The 11,343-nt window shown below is 33.1% G+C and overlaps 1 protein-coding gene across 3 annotated transcripts; it reads left to right on the plus strand.

The window, feature by feature from the left end:
- The first annotated feature begins 371 nt into the window (after positions 1–371).
- LOC128236167 (irregular chiasm C-roughest protein-like) lies at positions 372–11,343 on the plus strand. 3 transcript variants are annotated; one of them, XM_052951054.1, is made up of 11 exons: positions 372–473; positions 3,806–3,948; positions 4,421–4,616; positions 5,229–5,546; positions 5,659–5,858; positions 6,402–6,516; positions 7,155–7,289; positions 7,454–7,579; positions 8,162–8,341; positions 9,152–9,231; positions 10,369–11,343. In XM_052951054.1, the coding sequence occupies exons 1-11, from the start codon at positions 404–406 to the stop codon at positions 10,495–10,497; spliced, it is 1,692 nt and encodes a 563-aa protein (XP_052807014.1). In that variant the 5' UTR covers positions 372–403; the 3' UTR covers positions 10,498–11,343. The 3 variants fall into 3 exon arrangements, with proteins under 3 accessions (XP_052807014.1, XP_052807015.1, XP_052807016.1); XM_052951055.1 differs by having other exon boundaries at positions 4,430–4,616; XM_052951056.1 differs by lacking the exon at positions 10,369–11,343 and adding an exon at positions 9,572–9,699.

The following is an 11,343-nucleotide window of genomic DNA, read 5'->3' on the forward strand; positions in this document are numbered from 1 at the left end:
AAACTCTCATGCGCCTAGGCTGTAAGGCAATCCCGGTCGCCTTAGTGAGTAACTAGTGCGCTAACCTAATCTAATCGGATGTTTATTAGGGTTACATGGGTTGAAATTAACATACTTTAGAACAAAACTACCATTTTTGTTAAACTTTTGCTAGCAATAAGAAGTGTGTTTTTAAGGGGGTTCATTTAACCTGGGTTGTTTATTATTTTCATTCATAAACATATACAGATGAACAAATTTAGAGCCGAAAACTTCCTTTCAATTAATCGATTATTTTAAACTTTTACTTGGAAATCACTCTACATCCCCTCGTTCGAAGTGTCCTAAGTAGCTATTGATGATTATGAAAACTGGAGGATATCGTGTGCAATTCCTGATTTCAGTCAATTTCGAAGCAGAAAAGATGGATTATATATCTCTCATCTGTAAAATTGTTTATATTCTGTTTTGTCTACCAAGTCATCAATGTGAAGGTAAGACACGTATTATTACTTAATAACGTTTACACATAACAATGACATCAAGTGTGCAATTAGACTGTACATTATAGGTCGTGTTTTATCATTATTTCCCCAATTTCAAGGCGTGTATGATGAGGGCATGTTGTACTTATATCATAATGTAGAAATGATGAGAACCGCAACAAGGTGCAATAGGCATTATAGTACATATGACATAAAAGGGAAATATCGCGTCATACCTTGCCTCGAATACAAATAGAAAAAGGGCGCTCACATCATGATATGTTAATAAGCTCATATATATATATATATATATTTGAACATAATTGACGCTTAAAAATGACTACTATTAAAACAGCCAATTTCTTCTATCCATATTTCAGGCAGGGTTTGCTTTTAATGCTTCTATACATTCGTATGTTTTTGAACAGCCGCATTTGATTTAAAAGCAAAGCCCACTGATGATTATACTACAATTGTATACATTGCTGTATACATTATCTTCATCCAATAGTTTTGGACAACCTCATTCTTTGCTGAGTATAATAGCACTTATATATTGTTAAGTCATGAACAAAATGAATTCGCAATATTATTTTCTGTTTGAACTGATGCGTGTTATATTTCAATGTGAACAAGTACCGTTATCTACATCAAGTCGATACTGAGAAAAATGGTAAAAATTTGAATGAATTGCTTTATGTATGACCGTGCTTTAATGCTGATATAATATTTAAGAACCTAACCGTGATACATTGCGGTTGTTTAATGTTATTATAAATAAACAAAAATGATCCTGATATAAAGCCCAGTTATTTAATAATGTATGTTACTCGGGTCATATATCTTGACAATAGTAACATACATTTGTTATCAAACGTTGCAGTATGTGGCACATTACGGGCCATAAATACCGATCAAATCAATCAAGGTGACGATGTGTGGCTAGAGTTTTCAATTATTCGAAGTCATAACACAAGTTTGGTCCAATGGTGGAAATACACAAATAATATAGACACTACCTTACCTCGTTACTCTATTGACATTCAACATGACCGTGTCATGTTGATAATACGTATCTTCACAGTCGGGGATAACGGTGAATATTCACATCTCAACTGTCATTCCTTAAATGAGTTGCCTTTCGGCAATCGCTGATATCGTCTAATGAAAATAGCATCTTCGGATATGTTCAGATCGCGAATCAACGCATCAGTATACATGGATTTTTTTTTTGTTACTGCTTGTTTTGTGTCAGCAGGTCCCGTAAAAAAATATCAATGTTTTAGAAAGTGTTAACTCATGATATGTTAAATGAATTGTTGCAACTTGTGTTTCATTCTTACTTTCAAAAGTGATTTCAAGTGGTTGATCTTTTTCCGTGTTATTGTGAAGTCATTTTACAGAATTGGTAAGAAAGGATTACAGTAAAGTATTCTTAAATGAAATGAATTATTTTTTTTAATATTTTTTTAATGAACTTTTGGTGTAAAAATTTACCGGGATATGAAAGCAGTTTGACTGGTCAAAGAATTTCTTTCGGACTCCACACACTTTGACCAGCCCAATCATACCCCGAATATAACATCAACCCCGCAATTCATTCCTTAAATATTGAGTGAGTTTAGGAACACGCACGGTGTTATACTGTAAAGGAAGACGTTTAGTAGTCGCGTTTAACGATCTAGTCATTATGACTTGTTATCTATTAAAGATGCACTCTAAATCCTTAAAAAATGTACCACAATTAATAAAATTGTCTTTATTTACCACAAAGCATGAATAAATATCACAAACAATGGTGCTTATGAAGGATACCGAGACTAATTTCAAAATACAGATGCAGCAAACACGGTATTTCTACCTTATGAGACGATAGTTGGTCAAAGTAAATCTTTTAGCACTCACCAATCAATTAGGTAATGTGTGCGTTTTCAGCTATTAAATATACATTTACAACCTTATTACCGATAACTTATATTTTCCATAAATGCATTATTTAGTAAGTAGTTAAAGGTTGATCACTTGAGATTTTTGTTAAATATACTTATTTCTCAATTGCTTTTAAATAAGAATGTCACTTTAGTTTTGTCCTACTTATTTGGTCAACCTTCAAGTTTCTCATTTAAGCGGCTTATTCCTTATAAGTTGCTGAAACAAGAAAGTTCTTCATTTATACTAGACTAATTTAATCAATGATGATGATTGATATCATTTTTGTACCAATAGTTAGCAGCATTTTTAAAAATCACATATCGATCGGCGATTTACGTGCCGTTCGTTTAGAGAACTCGCCAATATATTGGCCGTGCAAATCAAATTTAAAACAAAATGGTTTGTATGATTATGTTGTACAAAAGCGTTGTTTTTTTTAAACAGTGTAGTACGCGGTACGCTGGCTTTACCATACTGCGGTCTGCTAAGATATCACATTATTTTAAAATGGAAAAGTTGGTTTTATACTGACAAGAGTTTTGCATGCAGAAGTCAACGCTCGTACTTGAGTGAAGGAAAATAAGTCAACAATTTGTTTGGCCTGACAGTATTTCATAAAATAATGGTTGATATATTGTTAATATTATAATCTGTATTTAGCCGTATCAAGGCCAATACATGAAACGAAAGCCTTTGTAAGATGTTCCCAAACAAACAATAAAACAAACACATACGAATATCAGGATAAAATTTAGCTAAAGAAACAGAGAAGAAAAATATACATGTCAAAAACTGACACAATATAACTACATATATTCAATACGCTTCCGTTCTTACGCGTACATATTTCAACGGCAGTGGCAAAAAAATGCTCGATTAAAATGGACGTGCTTTATTTGTAAACAAAAATGATTTCAACCATTATATGTGTTTTCATTTTAATTTAAAGAAAATAAAGCGTAGCTCAGCTATGTAAGCATTAACCTATATACTTCTTGCAAGTTTTGAAATCGTTAAAGGAATTAATACTGTGAAAGATTGTTGAGGAGGACAAGAATACCACGGAAACACATAACACTTAACATCAATGGCTACAATTGATATACTTATTATTATGTGCTCTCTCATACAATTGCGTTGTCATTGTTATTGCTTATTTCTTGGAAGAGCCAACTCTAGAACAATATGAACAGTTCTACTTTCCATGAAAAAGATGATTTCCAAAGGAGGTTTCTGTGCGAAAATAAGATGTACTCTTACAGTAGTCTGCATCAGAATAAAGAGTAGTAAATTGTTTTTGACCAAGAAATGACAAAGTATCTAACATAGATTTAATAACGAAACACGCAAACATGTATTTGAAATATACGTTTTTTTAATACATTGTGCAATCGTAATTTACATTTCAGAGCCAAATGTCCCTTCCATAATTCCCCAATTCCCTGACAACGTTACCATCCCAGAGTTGGATTGTGAACGATGCCTGGTGGGAAAGGTTGGCGTCTATATGAACGTGGAATGTATTGTGCTTGGAGTCAGCAAGGAAGACCTGGTAAACACCTTACTTCTCTCTATTTAATATTTATTCAATCATATTTGTATTTCAATTTGCGCCACTAACGATGAAGGAAATGCATACAAACGTTCTTCGAAATGGCACCTAATAAACAATATATATAAACAAATATATTCCATCTGTATCAATTGCAATTTATAAGCCAGAATGACCACTCCTCTTCATGAACAAAGTGCTGACTTGCATAATGTAGGACGGACATTAACATTGTATTTCTTTTCCGAGGCATTTTACCTTTGTTTGTTTTTTATTCCAACCATAGTAGATGTACATATTTTGACCGAATTCACTTCGTACGTTCTATGTTAAATGTTAAGGCCAATAAGAATTTGGTTAGATCTCCCGTCATATGATGCACCATGAATGTTGTTCGATAATAGTGTGATCTTGTAAAACATATTTTGTGATTTCTGGTTGGTACTGAGTAATGTATTAGAGTTATATGAAGTTGTTAAAGGAAATGAAGTTCAAGCTCAAGAAAAATGGACAAGATGTTCCCAATCTGACCGTGGAAGGCTCTCCATTGTATCGAGCATTGTATGAATACATGCCAAGTGAAGAAGATACAGATCATACCGTTACTTGCGAGGCTACTATAGATGGACAACAGCCCAAAACAGTTTCAATCACTCTTATTGTTTTGCGTAAGTCTTTTTTCTTACTTCAATCATATTGTATTACTTGAAAATATATTTACACTATGTGATAAAGAAAAACCAGAAGCAGTGCAACGTTACATTGTTTTAATTCCAATCACGAAGGGCAAGCAAATGAATGTCCCACGACTTTACGACCATCAGCAGTTAACGAGCCTATCTCTAAACGTCACATACTGGTTTAAGAATCATTTTGACTGTATCGCATCATTAAAAATGCTGAAAGTGAAACAACTTGGCGACAATAAATTTGCTATTTTAGTTCAATTGATTGTCATTGTGAATAATGACATACTGTTAGTTCGGCAAACAACTTTGATACAACATTATAATTATAAAGAAATAGATCTAATTAAAAAATACTTGTACCAATTAAGTGAGATGTTGTATATTCAGATATCAAATGCATTTTATAACATCTGTGAATACTCACCAATAAGTACAAAATGGTAGTTAAAATTTGTACAATAAGAATACCGATTCAATGGGAAACTACTATGAACTCATTTCATCTAATGATCATTTAGTTTGGACTATATGAAGTAAGAAAGTGTGTTTAAAAAAACAGATAATAACTTAAAGTTCATATTTTACCAACAGGGAAACCATCGATACCTACATTTACGCTGCCGGAATCAATCAAAGAAGGAAATCATGCACATATTATTTGCAAAACCTTCAATGCCCGACCGGAGCCAAGACTCTACTTCATGTACAATTCAACAACATACAATACAAGCAACAGCTTTTCAAAACTAAAAGACGATAAAACAATTGATGCTGAAACCGAATTAGAAAACAGTTTTAGCAGATATGACAATACCAGGAATTTAACTTGTTGTGTTGAGTTTAGAGAGTATGACAAAAACACACCGAAAATGAAAACAAATTGCTCGACTTCTGCCATTGATGTTTTATGTAAGTAAATCTAAGTTACACAGTTCGTTATGTAAAACCGGATTGAAATGGCAAATTTAATCCAAATTTCATCCTTACAAAGCAACTTGTTTTTGTTTGTTCTTTCAACCAGTCCCACCGAAGTTTTTACAGCTTGAAGAATTAAATCGAGTCAACGATGACAAAGGTAATGCAATACTTCTACTGCAGTGTAAAAGCGACGTATCAAATCCAGTTAGTCAAATAAGATGGGACATAACGTCTAATGTTCAATACAATTCCACACAGAAAAAAGAAAGGGTTCACGAATTATCAGGATATACAATGACTGAGGTAATATATAATTGAGATCTTCTTATTCATTTGTGTGTACACTAACACATAACGTCTTGTGAATAAAACTTTTTTATAAACGTGTGGTGTTGCAAACAAGGCACCGCCTGGAATTAATTGTAAGAGTGAGAATTGATAATAATATAAAAGTTTGATGTTATAATAACGCTAATTATTTCTTATTTTCAACATTTTGTCTGTTTAATGAAATAAACAGCTGTAAGCAGAAATAAGTGGTTTAGTTTCAGTTCTGTAAGCAGGACGTTTAAGAATCCCTATGTGTTACTAAAAAAGCATTGTCATTTTGTCAAGCTTATTGGTATTTTATGTTATTATTGTTTAAAACATTTTTTGGCATGACACCAATAATATGACAATTTCAAAAAAGGTATTTCATTCTGTTTGAATGTTTTTCTATGATGTTTACATGCGATTTGAGATTATACTAAATAATATGAGTATTGATCAAATCCATTGAAATAACATTTTATATTGTAATACAATATCAATGTTAAATTGTTTATGTTACTTGTCAATTTGCAGACTTTATCTGCCAACCTAACACGACGTAACAATGGAGAAACAGTATCGTGTTACATAGAAAATCCTAAGTTCGTAGAAATCAAAGTAATAGAAGCCTATAAGCTCAACATAACATGTAAGTGAACACTGCATTATTTGATCATCCTTTAATAAGTGTAACCATAGGATGCAAAGTTTGAAAGGAAAAAGCGGAACGCCCAACATCAAAAGCTCTTACAATGATCCTTTTTGAATGAAAATGGCCGAAATCTAACCGATACAATGACCTTTTTTAATGCATATAGAGTAAGGCCTAACATGCATTCATCGTTTAAAACACAAACAATGACCCTTTTGGATTGTTATTGTATTAAGACCTACCGAACTTCAGTATCAACGAATCTAACAATGGCCCTTAGGTATTGGAATGCACATAAATTCAGGTATAACCGAAACTCAATATCCCAAACTCCTATATTGGCCCTAGTTAAATGCAAATGAATTAACGTGTACTCAACTAGGGACATTGATAGAGTTTTAGATACTGAATGCCTGTGAGGCATCAAACCAAGCATATTTAAATACGGTCATTGTTACAGCTTCTGCTGCTAGGCATTCGGTAAGCCTGTTTCATCTCTACATGTTTATTAAAATAAATATGATGTCATAAAACAAATTTTCGTTTAAAAGATAGCAATTATGACTTTAATCACGTTGCTTTTATAAATAAAGTTCTGACTTATCGGCTCTATGATTTCTTTTTTACGCTTACAGACAAACCGTTTATCAGCTTTTCTCCCAGGTCCCCAGTTAACACCTACGTAGGTGACAGTGCAAGCTTTTTATGTCAATGTGACGCAAACCCACCAGCTAAGATGGAGTGGCTTCACACGCCTTCAAACAAAACAAGTACTTGCATGTTTCTTTTTTAGTGGGTCATAAATCGTCTTTTATTTTGTTTAAATGAGCAACATTTGCACTTTTAAAGCAATAGGATCATTACCATGTTCAGAATACTGAAGTCTGAAGGGAAAGAGGCAAGTATATCCTAAACGAATAACCTGCTTTTTCAGGTAAAAGGACTAAAGTCAGCATAGAATTGAACATGCAATTTCACTCCACTGGTAGTCATAACTTAACGTGTACTGCAAGAAACACAATTGGATCGGCGGAAAATGAACTGCTCATCTTGGTCAAAGGTATGTACACGTGGGTGAACATCTCCTTTGATGTTAACGAGGAGGCAGGACCGTAAACGATTCTTATCAACATGGATAAGGCCTACCCTTAACACTGAACGGAGTCAATGCTGATTAAAATCATTTGCGGTTGTTTGGTGGTTCTTTGTATGTTGTGCTAACCGTTAAGTGAGACGGACGAAAACTTATATGTAAAAACCTAAAACATATATAATTTGTTACAATGACCTTAAACTATAAAAGTGAGTGATATGTTTGTATCAATTTTTAAAGATCTGTAACAGAATTAAAATCAATTATTTATACATTCTTAGACAAAATAATTAAAAGATTAATTGGGAATAATAATATGGAAAGGTTATGCGTTTGTCGATTGGGAAAATAATGACGGCTATTAAACTAATGAACACAAACCCTGCAACTTCAAAGAAATCGCCCGCACTTCTCACTAAGTTACGCTTAATGTATTATATCGATTCCTCATATCATACTTGCTATGTATGGATGCATCCGAAGGATGGCTTTTCCAGCATTGCGGTCGCAGTGTTAAACGTTATATGTATTATATTGCATTTATTGTAGAAAAATCATCTCAACCAACAATACCGAGTCCAAGGCCTTCCTCACCACCCAGCGGTAAAGACAACTCTTCCTCTATGTTGATCGGAATAATTTGCGGTTGTCTAGCGTTAACAATCGTTTTGATAGCCTTCGGGTGCGCGATTGTATCGAAAAGACGAAAGAAAACACGGACGAGAGAAGGTACTTATAATGTGCATATTCAGAAGCGAATATCGTAAATTCTTCTTAATCAAAATTACATTAATAAAAATGTTTCAAACAAGTAACAATTGTTTAAAATGTTAAAAGATAACAGCAACATGGTTTGTGCAAATAATAGCTTTACATTTAAACATTATTTAAAACCTATGTTCGGCTTGGATTTACAAAATTATGTTAAACTAGGTATCTGCCAGTTGTTTTGTGTCTCTTTATAAATCTTAATTCAATATCAGCAAAGTTTAAGAACATCAAACCATTTTGTATGAGTTCCTTAACACCATCAATGACTGAAATCTCCGTGGACCAAATGAAAAGACATTTTGTAATTATTGACGTAGAACATAGTAAATGTCAGGGGCGAATGCTGTATTGGATGTTGAATGACCGTTAAATGACTGTAGAAACACTGGTGGTTATATAATCAAAACATCCATAATCTATGCTTATGATGCAGGCAAATTGTTTCCTACATGACCTTTCATTCTTCGTCTGTTCATTTTGAAGACTTGTGTACGATTATTTTATAAAACATTGATTTTAGCAGTTTTGTCACTGATTTGTTGCTGATTAAGTACTTTTTTTATTCCGTAAGAATCTACCAACAAAGCGTTTAGTGATTTAGGTACGAAGTAAATTTTATAAATACTGACTTTTATTACGATGCGAGCAGATATGTACAAGTGTAAACTTACGAAGCCGAACTGTTAGAATAAATGCCAGTTACGAAAGAAATGCTCATAGTTTTATCAATCAGTAACTAAATGGTGAAATATTTTATTTTTTTAAAAGGACCCGATAATCTCGGTGGAATCAACCATGGTGATGCTTGTGTTGTTCAAAAGGAGGAGCGACAGGCTGCAAAACCTCAGGTACGAAAGTTAATCAGTCTTAAAAGTACTCTACACGTAGTGTATATGTCTTTAAATATGTGTAGTGAATATATCTTAAACTCCATGCACTATTATATTTAAAACTCAACGTTGGTCTGCAGATCTCTGTAATTATTATGTCTTACGGTCAGCCAATTAAAATTTACATTTTTTCTTTCATTTACTGTATTGAATATGTCTTTAACTGGCTGAAGTAAGAATGTCTTCAACTACCTGTAGTGAATGTGTCTTAAACTACATTTAATAAATAAGTCTTAAACTCAATGTAGTGAATAAGCCTTAAATTGCCTATAGTGAATATGTCTTATACTGCCTGTAGTGAAAACGGCTTAAACTACATTTAATGAATAAGTATCCAACTGCCTGTAGTAAGTATGTTTTCAACTGCCTGTAGTGAATATGTTTTTACCGCCTGTAGTGAATATGTATTCAACTGCCAGTAGTGAATATGTTTCCAACTGCCTGTAGTGAATATGTTTTTACCGCCTGTAGTGAATATGCATTCAACTGCCAGTAGTGAATATGTCTTAAACTACATGCGGTGAATACATGTATATCTTAAACTCACTGTAGTCAATATATCTGCAACTCTTTGTAGTTATTATGTCTTACGGTCAGTTATTTTAATATGTCTTTGACTTCCTGTAGTGAATATGTCTTAAACTTCTTTTATTTAATATGTCTTAAATTCCCTGAAGTGTATCTGCCTTGTAGTCCTTGTAATAAATTGTCTTCAACTCCCTGCAGTGAAAATATTGAAACTCACAGTATTTATTTGTCTTCAACTCCCTTTAGTGAATATGTTTGAAACTCCCTGTAGTTATATGTCTTCAATTTCCTGCTGTTTGTTAATATGCCTTATACGCAATGTAGTTATATGGTTTAAACTCACTGGAGTTGAACTATCATATACTCCTTGTAATGTTTTGCACTATTGAATTAATGAATCCCATCGCCGTAACGAGTTGGTAACGAACTGCTGAATAGGTAGTAAATATAAATTATTATGTTTAAAAAAACCATGCAGTTTGTTCCATATACTGATCTCTGAATGATGATACGTAAACGTTGTTTGTTTTACGTTCCTTATAAAGTTGTGTGTTTTACTGAATGTAGACCGAGGAAGGAGCACTCATCTACGCTGATCTTGATCTACCAGCAGAGGGTTCCACACGAGTGAAGCCAACAGTGAATTTAGAGGCTAGAACTACATACGTTTCAATCGATTTTTCCTCAGCTAAATGAAGGGATCTGGGTTAGACGATTAAATGACCCATTTACTATTTGTTTTAAATAGACTTTACACATGAAACAGTTCTTGATAGTTGGGTAGCTTCTGTAAAATTTGAATGTAGTTTTGTCACTTTTCAATAGGGTGGGACCGACGCCACATATAATTTATAAAAAATAAATAAAAAAGAGCACTAGTGCGAACATAGATTAACATGAATACTGACGATGTACCATTAGCTTTTATTATATGCATTATGCTGATCATTTGACAAATTGGGAAAGGGCCGTAACTGATGGACAATCTCTTCGCTGATTAACTGATGGGTTTGAACGATGTTACATTGCAATGTTTGTTTTAAGTATGTCTTCTTTGTAAAATTGTGTAAATATTTTCTCTTGCAATAATGTATGATGCTGACTTTTATTTTATAATGTATCTAGAACTTTATAACCTAAACCAAACATCGGTTCCCTTAAGAACGGCGATTATTTTGATTAAATCTCATTCAAATGTCACAGAGTACACAGTCCTTTTAATACTTCATGTGAAATTATTTCTGTTTATGTTTGGTATTTCGTTTATTAATTTGAAAACTATAGACAAAACTCGGTCGAAGTCGTTGGAACCTTAGAAAATGCTTCGAGATAGCAAAAACTCGATATAACTCAAAACAGAAAACATATCTAACTAAACACAAAAACATAAACAAAAATCGGCATAACCGAACCTTCTAGATAACAGAGCTCGACATAGCGAGTTTTGAATGAATTGCATTTTGTCAAAATGATTATGAAGCCACTGCACTGCTTCAATATATTTTGGGAAGTTAGAAAACCTTTTACTATTCATTAAAATGT

This window comes from Mya arenaria, chromosome 5 (assembly GCF_026914265.1).
Source record: "Mya arenaria isolate MELC-2E11 chromosome 5, ASM2691426v1".
Lineage (NCBI taxonomy): Eukaryota > Metazoa > Mollusca > Bivalvia > Myida > Myidae > Mya > Mya arenaria.

Excerpts from the sequence above, each read along its gene's own strand:
- LOC128236167 (XM_052951054.1), top strand. The coding sequence starts at position 404 with ATGGATTATATATCTCTCATCTGTAAAATTGTTTATATTCTGTTTTGT. Across the intron at positions 4,617-5,228 it reads AATCACTCTTATTGTTTTGC|GGAAACCATCGATACCTACA; the intron begins GTAAGTCTTTTT and ends TTTTACCAACAG. Across the intron at positions 5,859-6,401 it reads CAGGATATACAATGACTGAG|ACTTTATCTGCCAACCTAAC; the intron begins GTAATATATAAT and ends GTCAATTTGCAG.